Here is a 16,884-nt window from a genome sequence, read left to right as displayed (position 1 = left end):
TGTGCCCTGACTGGGAATTGAACCTGTGACCCTTTGTTTTTCAGGTCAGTACTCAGTCCACTGAACCACACCAGCAAGAGCCCAGGTGGTTTTTATTGGTTTTTATGCCCAGGAATGTTTGAGAACCGTTACATAAATTATAGTCAGCCTAACAAAATCAAAGCAGTATGACAATTTAAGTGTTACCACCTGCCCTAGAATACTGTTGTCAATTTTGATAGAAATCAAAAAGAAAAAATATATATATTTAAAAGAAAGACAGAAGTCAAAGAAAAGCCTAAGAGATTAAATATATAAACACACTCACCTCTTTCAGGTGTTTTATGAAAAAAGGGTGAACTCCAGGACTGCCAGTATCTTTTACCTGCTTCTCGACACCTCACTTGAAATACGTATTTAGTGTTTGGCTCCAGATAGAATGTTGACTGTTGCGCATGTGCGAAATTGGTGTCAAATTCCTTAACCTAAAATGAATGAATAATAATAATAATGAAATGATACAATGTGTTTTCAAAACAATTATTTCATGTAGCAAAAATGCATGGAGCACCTAATATGTTTCAGGCACTTTTCTAGAGCCTGGGAAAACAAAAAGGAATAGGTTATTTTATATGAAACAGCTATAAGTAACTAAATACATGTTATTTAACATTAAAAATGGAGTACACATTGTATTAGACAACTCGCTCAAGATTTTATTTGATTTTTTAAAATTTTATTTATTTATTTTCAGAGAGAGGATAAGGAAGGGAGAAGGAGAGGGAGAGAAACATCAATGAGTGATGGGTTGCCCCTTACATGCCTCCAACTGGGGACCTGGTCCTGCTACCCAGGCATGTGCCCTGACTGGGAATGGAACTGGTGACCTTCTGGTTCACAGGCCAGTGCTCAAACCACTGAACCACACCAGCCATGGCTTAAGATATTAAATTTCAAGAAAGTCTAAATACAGTATATACTTAATTTTGGAATAGCTGATTATAATGGGTTAGAAGAAACAGAGGACCTAATAGCAAATATTTTTATTTCAGTCTCTCACCTCTGCTTTCTCTCTGTTCTCTCTGCAGTGGGATATATAGATCAATAATTGTTCATGAATAATGAAATAATTTCACTTGCTAATGATGACTTTTAGAAAAAGTTACTCATAAGCTGAGTTGTTAAATTGGTCCTTATTGCAGATTTATGCAAATTCTAAAAAAGCTATTATGTATATGTATGTGTAAGAGAGAAAATAAAATAAAACATTTGAGAAAGTTGAACTGTAAAAATCCAGTGGAATAGCTGAGGTATAAACTTACAAATCATTTCCTGGGGGCATTGCAACCTGTTATAAAACATAATAAAAAATGACCCCATGCTGTTTCAGAGAGGAGAGAGAAACCAGGCATTTATACAGCACTTCCAGTATGTTGTGGTAAGTGGATTTACTGAAGAAAGTGAAGCATGATTGAAAGGCACACATAAAATACATCTAGAAATGCATTTATGCAGCAACTGGCAGAAAACAGGTACTACACACTCATGGAAGAGATAGTTAAAACTAACGAGAATTTTTTTTAAAGCAAGATATCAATCATATTCAGGGATTCTTGTTAAAAACCCATCTTTAAAAAAGAACAATCTTAACATAAATCTTGAAAACTTGCAATACATTGAAAATGTAAAACTCAGGAAAGTATCTGTATTGGGAATGTCATGTTCCCTGAAAGACACCATTCAGAGTTTCCATAAGCCACATACATCTCTACCCACTGTCCTTGGAATTTTCTGCTACATAAATATGACTGGCCACCCCCGGAGATGCCTGGAATCCAGGAGAGATTTTACTTGTGCCGGAAGTTTGACTTTCAAATGCATTCTGCTTCATATTAGTTGCTCTTAAAGGGAATTATTATTCTCCAATATGTTTCTTGCCATTACGTTTATAGATACCATAAGTCCTCTTAAAGAAGTGCCCTGAAGTACAACCAGAATTCTAAACTACAAAGGAGAATTTTTCAGAACTGTTAACAGTTTTTTCTATCATGAGGCAAACCAGGTTACTGCTTAGGGCCTTGTAACCACAAGATGACACCCCTAGATGACATTTTCAGAGCCCCAAATGAACATTGAGAGCTAGACCTACCTGAGTGCCTGTGGGAAGGATATGATCTCAAGAGCAAGAAACAAAACTTTGGTTTTTTTATAGCACTTAATTTCTAGTTAGGCCCTCAGTTCTGAAGGTGAGAAACTAAATCTCCATCATTGTGAGGTACCTCTTTACTTAGGGTTACATTTAAGTTTCTGAGAGCATCCTTGGGTGGAGGGAAGGAGAATCTTAAACCTGTTCGGTGTTCTGTGATCCTGACTTCCTCCCTCACCAAAGTTGCATGTGGCCCAGAGAGAGCAGCTCCTTCTCAGGTACTCCCCAGTGTCTTAACTCTTTGGGTTCCTCCCTCTTACCCCTGGCCCTGGCCAATTTGCACTCTTAGGCTCAGGTACTGTTTATCTAGTGTTTGGTGGAGGAGGGGAGCGGCATGATTATTGGAGAACTTAGTCATGACTACTCACATGTTCTTCCAAGTCTTCTGTCTTTTTAACAGCATTTACACTTTTGAAATTCGAAGGCCAAGGATTTGACCCTCTGCTATCTGGGCACTATTTTATTTGCTTGTCCAGGAAGGGAATGAACGCTTGGTTTTGTGTAACGTATAAGCTAAGAATGGTTTTTACAGCTTTTACATGGTTGGAAGAAAAAATCAAAAGAAGCCTATTTTTTGATACATAAAAATTATATGAAAGTCAAATTTTAGTGTCCAAAACCAAAATTTTATTGGAATGCAACAATGTCTACTCACTTACTGCCCTTAGCTGTTTCCATGCTGCACGTCAAAGTTCAGTAGTTGAGGCGGAGATCTCACAGCCTGCAAAGCCAAACTGTTTATTGTTTGGCCCCTGAATTAAAAAGTTTGCCAATGCCCTGGTCTTGTATAATTAGAGAAATGAGTCACCAATAATGCATTTACTCAAACTTACAGGGAAGATTTCCCTAAATTACTGCCTCTGTTGGAACTCTTAAAGGCAAATAATACTACTACTAATAGCTAATGTTTCAAAATTATGTGAACTAGACATTACAAGAATCAATGTAGGTACAAAAATGATTATGGAACAGCCCTGCCTTCCAGAGGCTCACAGTTAAAGGTAAGTGTATATGACGTGGCAAATGGTCCTGAGAGAGGATTCATAGCAGTGAGCAAGGATTGCTGCTGAGAACTGTGAGCTCAATTTTTGACACACGTTTGTTATGCCAGGGAGACAGCCCATTAAGATAATCAAGTAGGTCAGTGTTTTCCCCATGGTATCAGCCTGTGAGGATTGCCTGAAGGGCTGGCTGATACCTCACAGTCTACATGTAGCTTAGCTGAAAGGGGCTGAAAAGCATTCTCAATGCATTGATTTTGATTTTCAGGTACTTCCTTTGCCCTACAAAGGTGGCTACATGGCTCCCCTGGAGATTAAGATGAAGAGTAACAGTAGCTGCCCACATGTACTGAATTAACTCTATTGCAGGCTCTGGGCTATCTTCATACAGCACTTGATCATCCCCATGACCCTAGAGGTAGGTGCTTATCTTATTTCTATTTTAGCTATGGGAATAATGAAGCACAGAGGAGATAAAGAACTTGCCCAAGCTTGTACAACTAGAGAGGCAGAACCAGGCTTTAAAATCTAGAGCCGTGTGCTTAGCCACCAGGCTTTCCTGGTAGCTGCCTGCCATTTGAAATAAAGAACCTTCCTCCAGCAATATCTGCTGGAGGCAAAGCCAAGGTTGAAGAGCAAATCTGTAGTCCTTTGTGTCCTGCCACTGTTCTGGACTCTAACTTCCTGTCTTTCTACACGGGGGCAAGGACAACAGTTTATGCATGACCCAGACAAAATTGATGGGGTAGTAAATGCAAAGCACAAAACTTCCTTTTGGTTATTACTGACTGAGCTGGAGTCATAATAATTCACCTTTTCCTGTGTGAGTAGTTACATTTGGAAAAATCATAGTAGAAGGGATAGGATATGGGTTTGGGATCAAATCTGTTTTTTTAATTTTCCAAATATTTTTGGGGTATCCAAAGTGATGTAAGTTTTGTGAGAGGCACTTAGTTCCTAACAGTGTAAAGTTTGGAGAACCCAGCTTAAACTCCGTTGAGCCCGTTCTGGGTGGAGCTGCTAGGGCCCATCACAGAAAATGGTCATGAAGGTTAAATGGGATAATAAGTCGCCTTTCAGCTCCTTCATTTGCCTGCTCCTGGTTGAAGAGAAGGTTTTGAGGAGTGAGCACAAATTCACCGGTTACCCAGTCTCTCAATGAATGGCACTCGTAGCTCCACCAGGGGGAGCAGAGAATGAGAGTTTCCACCAGAAAACAGTTGGTTTCTGAAAACCTGTTCGGAGATACTGATGATATCATTCCTTTATATTTCCTAAACATTCACAGCAGCCTACTGCCTCCTCCTACTATGCCAAATAAGGGAGTTTTCATATTCTCAGCGTTGTCTTACTACTGTGACACTACACAAGGGTCCCAAGTGTCCTATGGAGCAAGACTCTGTTAATTCAAAATTCAAGATTCGAGAATTTCATTTAGGTTGTTTTAAAATTTCTCTAAATTCCACAGAGGCAAAAGACTGGCTGTGGATTTTTGTTTACCTCACTTGTCCCAGGTTGAAGCCTGGGGTTGCTGTGTACAACACAAAGGCTGTAATTATTTGGTCAAGGTGTCCAGCAGGATCGCCACGTGGTTATTGGCCACATGATGCAGCACATGGATTTGTACCTAAGTGTCATCTAAACAGCTCTGGAGTTCACATTTCTGGTGTCAATGAACAAAGGTAAATAAACAACTTGAGATCAGTAATTTATTTTTAAAGAGCAATCTTTAAAGGATGTCAGGAAGTCAGTATAGTCCAACCCTCATCTGCTTCGCACTCTCCTACAGCAAAACCGATGCTCTGGATGATCGGGCTGAGGCAGAAGAAGGCTTTGGAGTCACGCTAATCACCAAAGGTTAGTGTTAAATACATATCATTTTCACCCTTGAAAACAGGTCAATCCATACCTAACTTATTTTGAAAGAGGGGATTATTTTATTTTATTTGGATGAGTGTTTAAGCCACCATCTTCACCCAGAACTTTCTAACTTTTTTCCTTCCTCCTTTCCTCCCTCCCTCCCTTCTCTTCCCCTCCCCACTCTGTCTCTCTCTCTCTTTCATTCTTTCTTCTTTTCCATCCCCACCTTCTTCTTCTTTGCCAGTCTTCAGCTTGTTCTCTATATCCATGGGTCTGTTTCTGTTTTGTTTTCTGTCTTTATTTGTTTTGTATTTTTTAGAGTCTGCATATATGTGAAATCATATTATTTGTTTTTCTCTGTCTGACTTATTTCACTCAGCATAATACCCTCTAGGTCAGTCCATGTAGTCACAAATGGCAAGATTTCATTTTTTTAATTGCTAAATTAATATTGATATTTTATTGTATATATGCCACATCTTCTTTATCCATGTATCCATCATACATGATAAATAATTCTCAATTAAGCAAAGCCAGACAACTCTATTTCTTAATTACTTTGACTAAATGGTAGTTTATTGTAGTTAAAAAAATTAAATTGCATTTCTTTTCAAATACCCAAAATTTGAACTTTTTTCTCAGACTAGTGTTACTCTATAGTTTAAATTAGTGAGTTTTTATTAATGTTCACAGGCGCTTTTATTAATGAGCCTTATACCCATGCTACTCCGAAGGCAGTGACTTGCCATTGGTATCTAAGGATGATTATTTTGTCTAGAAATTCACTTTTTAACCTTATGCATATCTAAGCCTGAGGCCTGTACTAGTTACAAATCTTACATTTTGAATTACACGTTTTTTCATGTAAAAAAAGACATCTATAAATTTGAAGTTCCTTTTGAACAGTTTTTCTTCTTCTGGATGCCTGCTAAATTTCAGCATAGAATCCTTACACTTTATATTCATGATCACTGATATAAATTTTACCCTTGGACACTGAAGTACAAGGAACTAAGTAGATAAAATCTCTTAGCTGGACATTTGTCTGTTTAGAAATATACAAAAGGCAAGAGGACCATTTCTGCTCAGAAAACATCTCTGTGGAAGCACAGTATAATCATTATTAAAATTAGAGTGGTTTGAATATCCCACAAAGAATCAGATAAAAACATGTAAATCATCAATAGGTCATTGTAAGTTCACCATGGTTGACTGTTGGTTGGCTATTTTTTCAATTCACTTACATGTTAAAGAATAGTGGAAGTTAGCTCACCTTCCAAGTTTGGTTTGTTGTGGCCTTGTGTCTCATTTCACAGGAAACCTTTTCAATTGTTGATTGACTATTCCAGTGAATTATGGTCTTGGGCACTGGAGTATTTACATCCTCTGCTCTGAAAATGGTGGTTGCAGAAGGTATCACTAGGAAAAAAACCCAGCAACTTAAAACTTGCCTAGGGAAAAATGTGTGTAATGTTTCATCAATCTATAGACATGTTAAAATCAAAGTATAAAAAAAAAATTTAGCCCTGGCTGGTGTAGCTCAGTGGATTGAGAGCAGGCCTACAAACCAAAGGATTGCAGTTCGATTCCCAGTCAACCTACATGCCTGGGTTGCAGGCCAGTTCCCGGCAGGGGTCACATGAGAGGCAACCATACATTGATATTTCTCTCCCTCTCTCCTTCCCTTCCCCTCTAAAGATAAATAAATAAAATCTGAAAAAAATTTAAAAAAATTTTGTACTCTAATTAATGATTAATTTTTTTTTCTGGTTTTCTAATCTTTTATGTAGGAGAAAATTTTGAGTGTTAAGTAAAATTTTATTCAACCCATTCTTCATTTCTTTAAAAAAATTTTTAAATAAAATATTGGGTGTTAAATAAAATTTTATTCAGCCCATTCTTCATTTTTTTTTTTGCATCTGTTTAGGAAGAGATATTTTTATCTTAAATTTTGTTCAAAGATTGATTTGATAAACTGTTAAATTTAAACCTTTTTCAGTAATATTATTTTTATTCTACAGTGTTATATGGAAATTTGTATGAACCTTTACATTTATTGCTAACTTATTTTATTCTTCATTAAAATAAACCTGTACTTGAAAGTAGATTTAACAAAGCAAGTCTCACAATACTCTTTAAGACTTGACCAACTGTTGCTTTGTTCTCTGATAATAACTTTCAAAATGGAACTAAAATTCTGATTGGTTATCTTACTAGTACTTTTGTTTATTAGGAGTACTGGTATAACTGAAATATCTATATATTTTAAATGTATAAATATTTACAAGTGTGTTCTGTCTGAACAGAATAGAATCATTGGCATTTTCCATTTCTCCTATATGAGTACTTAGAACAATAAAAGCGTATGACTCTGCTAGATGTATTATTTAACAAAGAACTCAGGAGTCTCTATGTGTGTTTTTAAGGACCATTCTTAGAGTTTAATGTCCTCTGTGAAATTTCTTTTAATTTATTCTAAATTTATAAAGTACTCTTTCGGAAAATTTTGTTTTATTATTAACTATCATCTAAAATTGTGTGCACAAGCATATAATTTATAGAGAAATACAAAAATTAAAAACTTGCTCTCTAGTAGCACAGTCTTAGAATAAAATCCTTGAGCATGGGACAGAAATAGTAGTAGCATAATTAGTCTAATTAAAGAGCTACTCTACTGAAATTTTATCATCTGAATAGCACAGTTGATTTCCTTTAACTGTTAGAAGCTTTTTGTAAGAAGAATCAGTATTTGGAGATTTCTAGAGGGGAGTGGACCCCATCTGGGGGTTCTGAGCAAGCTAACATTGTGCAGGGAAGTGGACCTCTTTGGGGGGTCTGGGACCAGTTGGGACCACTCAAGCACCCTCAGTGCTGTAAGTGATTCACCTCTCCTGTCTCCCACCTCTAAGTTTGGCCCGCCACTGGTATAGCAGCACAAGCATTCTTTTGCAGAAAGAAATATTCTGGGAAAGAACCACAATTCTCTTTAGTCCTATGAGACACGCAGGTCACAGTAAGTCACATTTAAGATAGAGGCTCAGCACAAGGCATGTCAATGAAATAGAGGTCTAACTTCAATGCAGCTTGGATGAGTTTATATTTTTTCAAATAAATACATTATATAATATGTACTTGAACATATTGTTTGTTACAGAAGACTCAAATGTTAAATTTTTACTGTTGTTGCTTAGGTTTCAAACATTCCTGTAAGATTTTACATTTTTATATTTTTAAAGATTTTATTTATTTATTTTTTTAGACAGAGGGAAAGGAGGGAAAGAGGGAAACATCAGTATGTGGTTGCCTCTTGCATGCCCCCTACTGGGGACGTAGTCCTCAATCCAGGCATGTGCCCTGACTGGGAATCGAACCAGCAACTCTTTGGTTCACAGGCTGGTGCTCAATCCACAGAGTCACACCTGCCAGGGCAAAGATTTTACATTTTGAAAAGAACTGTCAAATCCAGACCCAAATGTAAAAGAGAATTTAGCATATGATAAAAGTATATGATAAAACCATAAAAGAAAATATTTATAATAAGAAGTAAATGACAAACATAAAATAACTGACCATCTATTTGGAAAATAAACTAAATTAGATCTTATGAAAGACACTGATTGGTGGTTGAACAACTATTCCCAAACCTCTTTTCCCTTTCCCACCAGAAGTAACATCTATCCTTAATTTTATGGTAATAATTCTATTCTTTTCATTTTTACCTCAGATATGTTTATCTACAAACAATGTATTACTCAGTTTTGCCTGCCATGATATATTTATTTTTAAAAAACAAGGATTCTTCCCCTCAAATTGTCAGGTCATCATAGAAACCACATTTGAAGTTTCCACTTATATTAAATAAAGAACCAGATTATAGTTCTTGGTATCTTTCCAAAGACATGTATTTACCCATAATTACTCACTGGGGGGATTAATACTCAAAATGGCAGCCAGAAGACACTGCACTACATGTGTTCAAATAAATTTCTCTACAAGAGAAGTTTAATCATTCCGCTCACATGTCATTTTGGCACAATGTTACTGCATTATTAACTCAGCTCTGCCTTTCAGCACAGCCTCTGTAACTTAATTAAAGCCCAGTCCCATAGCTGTTAGGTAGAAATTGCTCCCAGGAGAGTCCACTGTCCTCAGTTCCATAAAACGGTTCATTTATCTAGCTTGAAATATTTCATTCTTAAAGGGTCACAAGTGAAAATAGCTCATCTGTTAATATTCTGGTGGCTTTGTTGGGTAGAGCCCCCTATACCATTTCATTTTTTTTGATAATGAGAAAGGAGGAAGAGAGAGAACAGGAGAAAGAGAAAGACAAGAAAAAGGAAGAGGAGAAGAAATAACAGCTCCGAACAAGAGGCTCCCTTGTTCACAGTGTGAGAAGTCAGATTTGCAGGTGGCAGCCAGATAAGATTTTCCTTTTATGGGAAGTGGGATGGTAATTGACTAAGGCAAGTCAACTAGTCTGGGATGAAATCTTGCTGTCCTTACTAGCTATGTGACCTTGAGCAAATTATTTCATTTCTTTCTTCTTCTATAAAATAGATACATACCATGTGTGATCGTTTCCAGAATTTAATGTGATATGCTTGTTGTCTGGAACACAATTCAATGATATTAAGATCATAATAACATCACAGTGATGATAATAGTACTACTACTAATAATTCAGTTGCTAAAAATTATATTGTCAAAAATATAGTAGCCATGATAGCCTTTAATCATCAGTAATCCATCAAGGTTAATCTGTTACAAGAAAAGAGCATATTATCTCATCCTACCTCAAAATGTAAATTTACAAAAATGTGTACATCATGAGCAAGGGAAATGTAATTTCAAGAATATACTCTGCAATGGAATTATTTTTCATTGCCATAGTCAACAGTGTGTTTTTCAAAGCCAATATTCAGAGCATCATGATAGACTTTTAGACCAATCCTGTTAGTTGAGATAGTCAAGTTTAGTCAAGACAGAAGTTGAGATATTAGTTCAAATCAGAGACGCTGGTGATCTCTCCAAAATACCTGTGTTGTATCCCCAAAGAAGGCATCATATCCCCTAAATCATTAGACAGCAGGAAAGTTGTCAGACACATTGCAATGTGCATTTAAATAAAACTGAGGATAGGAGTTGAGGATGTTGTAATTAGAAGTTCCCTAGCTCTGTAATCTCAAATTTCTGAATGCAACTTAACCTCAGTTTGCTCATGTATACATGTATATAATCTCTTCTACAAAATAAGGCTGTTGGGAGGGTTACATAAGATAATGTATATAATAGCAATTAGCACTGAAGAAAGTACTGCATGAATGTCAGCTTGGTGAAATTATCCTTCATACAATCCCCCTTTATCTGCAACAGATAGTTTCTGAGACCCCCAGTGGAGATAGTTGCTGAGACCCCCAGTGGATGCCTGAAACCAGGGATAGTACCGAACCCAATTATACTATGTGTTTTCCTGTACATACACACTTGTGATGAAGTTTAATTGATAATTCAGCACAAGAAGAGGTTGATAACAATAACTAATAACTAAAGTATAACAATAATAGTACACTATAATAAAAATTATGTGAATGTGTGCTTTCTCTCTCTCATACTATCTTTTTGTTCTATACTCACCTTTTTACTATAAGGAGTAAAAAGCACTTTACAGCTTCTCCTTGACACATCTGGATTGCAAGCATCATTACTCTTGCGCTTTGTGGACATTATTAAGTAAATTGAGGGATACTTGAACACAAACACAGACACTGTGACAGCAGCCAAGGTGGCTACTAAATGACTAACGGGCGGGTGGCAGATTCATAGTGGTGGGCAAGAGGATGATTCACAACCTGGCAGAATGTAAGAGGATGGCTCAGGACTTCATCACACTACTCAGAATGACACACTATTTAAAACCCATTAATTGTGGATTTCTGAAAATTTTCACATAAGATTTTTGGGCCACTGTTGACCAAGCATAACTGAAATTACATAAAGCGAAACCACAGATAAGGGTAGACTAGTGTGATAAAAACAGGAACAATTGGCACTGGGATGTCCACATAGTGGGCGATTCGTACCTGGTACTCTTGGCTGAACTCTGGCTTTAGGGCTGGGAGGTAGTGATGAAAGACCCAGTTACTTTCTGGAATTATCTTAAAGAGAAAGCCAACTATAAGCAAAACTTCAGCCAACAGGTTGTTTATGGTAATAGTTTATAATGGTAAAAATTAGAAAACAGTCTAAATCTCCAACAATAAGTGACTGTTGAAGACATTTATTAAAAATACTACTGTAGATTAAAGTAAGAAATATTTATTCTATGTTGTAAGTTTAAAAGGCAAAGTCTAAAGATAGCTGAAGCAAAAAATTTTACCATTTATTAAACTTGGCTGATAAACAGAGATGTCAACATAATTCTCCATAATTTTCTGTGTAATTTGTAAAACTTTTCAAAATAAAAATAAAAATATAACTTTCACAATAGTGCACACAGAAGACTTTTTTATAATACTGTGCTTCTCACAGCATAAGACTTGTAACACTTTATTCTAATTCTTATTTCTTTCCATCTTCTCTGGTAGACGGTAAGATACTTAGGGCAGCAGACACCTTGTCCATATTTCCTCTAAGGGCTAGTCCATCATTCTAGCCCTTAGAACAATGCTTGAACATAGAAAGTTATCAATAAATCTTTTTTAAAACACATATGCCCACATAGAAATTATAGGTACTGTTAATTCTTGTTTTCTTTGCCATGATCTACAGGAACTTTCAGGGAAGTCCTTTCAGATCTAGACTTTGCTTAACCAGGTCAGCACAAACCAGTTGTTTATTTGTAAAGACATGGTAGAATTTCTCATTCTTTACCTATATCATCCAGGTGAACTTGCAGTTGTTTTGACTTCTCTGTGCCAAGTACATTTGCAGCTTGGACCCAGACCAAGTACTTCTCGCCTCCTTGTAATGAATCAGTGGAGATGTTAATATAACTTGATGCGAGATATTGTTGTTCTTCTTCTGTTTCTAAACTTTAAAAGAAAAGATTATAATTACCAATTACATTTGGCTTGAATTAATTATTCCTCATTTTTTGATGCTACCTTTTCAGCCCACATTTAGAATTCAACATTTACTGAAAAATGGATCAAAATTGATTTTATTTTGAGGATTTAAAACAAGAAATTTAAGACCATCTAGGGCCACAGTGTGACGTTCATGGGCCCTAAGCAACTTTGCCTTCATGAACTCCTTCCATTAAGAAAAATATGGTATATATATGTGTGAGTGTGTTTACATTTATTTATACATGTACATACCTGTATTTTAATAATATTTACAACTGTTATTATAAAGGCCAATATATTAATATCACATATTAAAACACTTTCTCTGACTTACAGTTCATTTTTTCCTTCTGATTTTTAATTAAATTAAACAACATGATGAACTCCTGAAAGTATTGTGGGCCCCAGGTCCTGGGTCTACTGTGCCTATTGAATAAGTGGATCCTGGATGTAGCCTGAAATAAAGGAGCACCCTCTGGAAAGGAGCAATGCGTAGGGGTTCAGTACAGGGCTTTGAGTTGACATTTCTACCAGATGCAGGATAAGGACCTGAATGGGATGAGGGGAGCGGATCAGGTAGGGACCTGGTGGGGTAGGGAATGACTAGCCTCCCAGATAGAAAAAACCCCAGCACATTCTGAAACAAATAAATGAAATCACATGCCATTTTTGAGAAAGTACAACAGGTTGAATCCTCTGGAGTGTGAAAGCATAGGAAATAACTTAAAGTGAGGCAGACCAGGTCAAAAAGGCTTCCTATGGACTTTGAAAGCCAAAAAAAAAAAAGTGACTGGAACTGGTGGCTGGTTGGGTGAGAGAAAAGGAAGTCCTTGGCTGCGGAAGAGGATGCAGAAGTTACAGGAGAAAGACCTGGTTTGGAACAAGAGGTGAAGAGCTATTAAATCATTGCTTCAAAGTATATTTATCCAAGGTTTTGTAATTGAATAATTGAGGATCTCCAACCCACCAATTAAACTTGGTAAAATTTCAAATGTTATTTGTTAAGGCTAAAACTTAAAATTTTCCTAACTGACATTTATAAGCTTTGAACAAAAAGTTTGAGCCTCTTTTTAAAAAATGTCTATTCTATAATATTTTAGGGGGGTAGGGGTTGGGAGTAGTGGAGAGGAGGGTACTGGACAGCGTTTCTTCCCTCATTTTCTGGTTTCTGGAAGGAGAGACTGTCATGAAACCTCCCAGCCTCCTGTCCTGCCCCTTGATTTTGCTTCCTTTTTGAAAGTGAAGGTGACTCTACTTGAGAAAACTGGGGGTGGGCACCCTGGTCCCTTCTTCTCTCTTCTACCCCCAGGAGTCAGAAGACCAGAAAGGTAGGTCACTGTTCTGGTCCGCTCCTCCAATATAGTGTAAGGTTTGGAAGAGCGAGTCTCCCACTGGGGGCCTGCAGCTGTCTAGTGCTGGCTATGACCAGGGGCGACGACAGTAAACCTGTTTATTATGAGAGGATCAGGATTAGAGAGTTTGCTGTTGCCACACACCAAAACCATGCACTCCATTATCAAGTTTCATCAGTAGTAAACATTATAAATTATTTAAATATTTAAATAAATATTTTTATATTTTGATTTTCGCCAGCTGACTCTGGTTCCTCTCATTGCTTAGAGCTCAGGAGAATCTGCAGAGGTCGGCATAGGGCCCCTCAGACACTTACGCACATGACCTATGATCAATCCATTCATAACATGAATGTATTTTCACTAGACTTCACCGAGTTTCCATTTCTTGAACCCTTTGAACTGCCAACTCCGTCTATTTCCCTTTTCTGAATTTCTCAGTCAGATTTTCTATGTCCTGGGTTACTACATTGAGATACTATTTCTGCCTGTTTTTCAAGGCCTTTATTGTGATTTCTGCCTTCACTTACCCCATAAAACTAGTCCTTCTAAAATGCCATCCATTCCAAGGTGAGGTCTTCTGAATCCTCTTTTTAGCATCTGACCCTCTTAGTTACTTAAAATTCTTAGTTCCCTTGGCTACCAGATCCTATCCTAGCTTCTGAATGACAGGTCCTATATCTGTTTTTCGTACCTGCTTGGTGACATTGTCCCTGCTCCAACAACCTTCCACCTGGGTCCCCCTCCCTCCTTTGCTTACTGCACCGCACTGAGGGTCAGCCTTTGGTGCTTGCCTTTTCCCTCAGCTCTTTCCCTCGGCTCACTCACCATCCTGGCTTCAGTCACTACTCCACCTGCATGGCTACCACATGTCTGTGCTTTCACTGTGAGCTGCATTTGAATATCTAAGACCAGAACTCGAGCAGATTTCCAACTAAATGATCTTTCTGTGCAAATCAGCATTTCTTGCCAGTTACTCCATTACTGTCAACATCATGCTGCCTGATATCCTCGCTTTGCCATTTTTAATAATTTTCTCTCCATCACTCTTAAGAGACAACCAAAGAAAGTGTAGCATTTTTTTAAAAAAATTGTTTTCTTATCTTTATTTCCTGTTTTGGTAGCTGTGGCCATGGTCTAGTTCTATCTCTATATTCATTAACTGTTTGATACATTACTTGTAGATTCTTAACTTAATTGTATTGCAGAGTGAAACCTAGCTTGATACTCTAATACGGAAGGGATATAACCTTGGAATTTGAACAATGGTGAAAAGACAAGTACCCCATATTCTTATATTCAATGAATAGATTTGTACATTTGTATGTCATCTTTCTTCAGGGATCATGTCCATCTTCTCTGCATTGTTCCAAGCAGAGTATTTGTGCTGCTGAGGCAAGCAATGGCTTGATTTCTTTATCTAATACCATCAACTACTCTCTGCCCTGGGGAACTGACCCAATAGTCTTTGTGAGGAAGAAACAGTTATAAATTCACTGGCCTCTCATCTCTAGGGTTCCGCTTCAGGTCCTGTTATATTATGTGTCTATACAGCAGCTCCCAAATTTCTCCAGGCCCACCGTCTCCCAGCCAGGATTATAACTTGCCAGCCACTTAGATTTATTGGAATCCAGAGTGGTATGCTTGCTAAGACACAAAACTCCAGGGAGGAAAGGAGAAATGAGCCTTACACTTCCAAATAATAAATGCATTTATAAATCAAAATACTACATAAATTATATTTCTATTTTTAAAGTTATTGTCACTACCAGAGCAGGACAACCTCAGCAGGCAATTGAGAAATCTCTCTAAGGCTGACAGAGGCGGGGGAGTAGGAAGGGGATATATAGTGTGAAGGTGGCAGCAGCTACTCTCTGTCTAATTCGCCTGAGGTTTTTAACTCTCAGGGCATATTTTCCAGCAGTGCCTTTTTCCTCTTACCAGCAAGATCACTAGGAGCACCATGAGAGGACAAGAAAGACCTATCATCATGGTGTTGAAAAGCACAGGGCTTGGATTTTAGAGACAAACTTAGGTTCAGATTTCAGCTCTGCCCCTTAGTAAATTGTGCCTTAAAGCCAGTTACTTAATCTCTATGTACATCTGTAAAAACAGAAATAATAACATTGTTGTTATCATGAGTAAGTGAAATTAATGAGTAAATGAAATAAGAAAGCGTGGAGCAGTCATCTTCACACATAATAAAGGGGCTTATGAAAATAAAATTATCATTATGAGTTAAATGGTACTTATGACATGTGACTTGTACATATTTAAAAAATTTAAATGAAATTTTAAAAATTGCCATATTTCAACAAATGATATTTTATATTGCTTATATCTGAGGTCAAATCTTGCCATTAAATTCAAGTGTTTAGATAGCCAATACACATATGAAAAGATGTTCAATGTCACTAATCATCAGAGGAATGCAAATTAAAATCTCAATGAGATAGCATTTCACACCTGTCAGAATGGCTGTGATCAATAAATCAACAAACAAGTAATGGGGAGGATGTGGAGAAAGGGGAACCCTTTTGCACTATTGGTGGGAATGCAGACTGGTACAGCCACTGTGAAAAGCAATATGGAGATATCTCAAAAAATTAAAAATGGATCTGTGATCCCACTTCTGGAAATATATCCAAAGGAATCCAAAACACTTATTTGAAAGAACACAGACACCCCTATGTTCATTGCAGCATTATTTACAAATTCTAAGATATGGGAGCAGCCCAAGTGTCCATCAGTAGATGAGTGGATAAAACAACTACAGGACACTAACACAATGGAATATTACTCTACTGTAAAGAAGAGAAGATAGCTTTACCCTTTGCAACAGTATCGATGGGCCTGGAGAACTTTGTGCTAAGTGAGATAAGCCAGGCAGAGAAAGACACATACCACATGATTTCACTCATACGTGGAACCTAATGAACGAACTGGACTTCAAGTAAAATGGAGACAGACTCATAGATGGAGAACATGTAACAGCTAAAGTGGGGGAGAGATAAGAAGTAGAGGGACTGAGCAAAAAGGAGAAAGGACTCATGAACATGGACAACAGTGAGGTGATTGCTGGGGGCAGAGGAGTATAAGGGGACTAAATGGTAATGGAAAAAACACAATAAAAATCTTTTTAAAAAATGAGCTACAAATTAAATTTTTTGTGGCATTATTGGAAAGCCTAAATAAATAAATTCAAGTGTTTGCATAGTTGCCTCGTAGTCTTTCTAAAACAAGGTGGAATATAAATAAATGAGCAGAGACTTTGTTTTAAGGGACGCTAACCTCATACTAAGAATGATTTTAAATGTGAAAATAAGAAAATGGCAACTATGTGTAAGTAGTAAGTAGGGCATCTTTGAGTATTTTCCAGTTAGAGAAAACCACATACATATTTTTAATTGGCTTGTGGC

At 37.1% G+C, this 16,884-nt stretch overlaps 2 protein-coding genes across 2 annotated transcripts in view; one reads left to right on the top strand and one right to left on the bottom strand.

Annotated features, from left to right (window-relative positions):
- Window positions 1–16,884, top strand: part of CUNH1orf141 (chromosome unknown C1orf141 homolog) — a 200,771-nt gene that overhangs the window by 67,563 nt on the left and 116,324 nt on the right. Inside the window, exons 2-4 of the mRNA XM_053655383.1 lie at window positions 3,455–3,604; window positions 4,655–4,868; window positions 4,976–5,043. The gene's annotated coding sequence lies outside the window, so the exon portion shown is untranslated. The remainder of the gene's footprint in view (window positions 1–3,454; window positions 3,605–4,654; window positions 4,869–4,975; window positions 5,044–16,884) is intronic.
- The window catches only part of IL23R (interleukin 23 receptor), a 64,011-nt gene that overhangs the window by 28,911 nt on the left and 18,216 nt on the right, over window positions 1–16,884 (bottom strand). Inside the window, exons 5-7 of the mRNA XM_053655491.1 lie at window positions 11,917–12,077; window positions 6,320–6,465; window positions 308–464 (exon numbers count right to left, since the gene is read on the bottom strand). Of these exons, the coding sequence (XP_053511466.1) occupies window positions 308–464; window positions 6,320–6,465; window positions 11,917–12,077 (464 nt within the window). The remainder of the gene's footprint in view (window positions 1–307; window positions 465–6,319; window positions 6,466–11,916; window positions 12,078–16,884) is intronic.

Source organism: Artibeus jamaicensis, unplaced genomic scaffold (assembly GCF_021234435.1).
Source record: "Artibeus jamaicensis isolate MK-2021 breed Jamaican fruit bat unplaced genomic scaffold, CSHL_Jam_final scaffold_1019, whole genome shotgun sequence".
In the NCBI taxonomy this organism is placed as follows: Eukaryota; Metazoa; Chordata; class Mammalia; order Chiroptera; family Phyllostomidae; genus Artibeus; species Artibeus jamaicensis.
The sequence above is the reverse complement of the archived record's forward strand: the minus strand, read 5'-3'. Positions and strand labels throughout refer to the sequence as shown.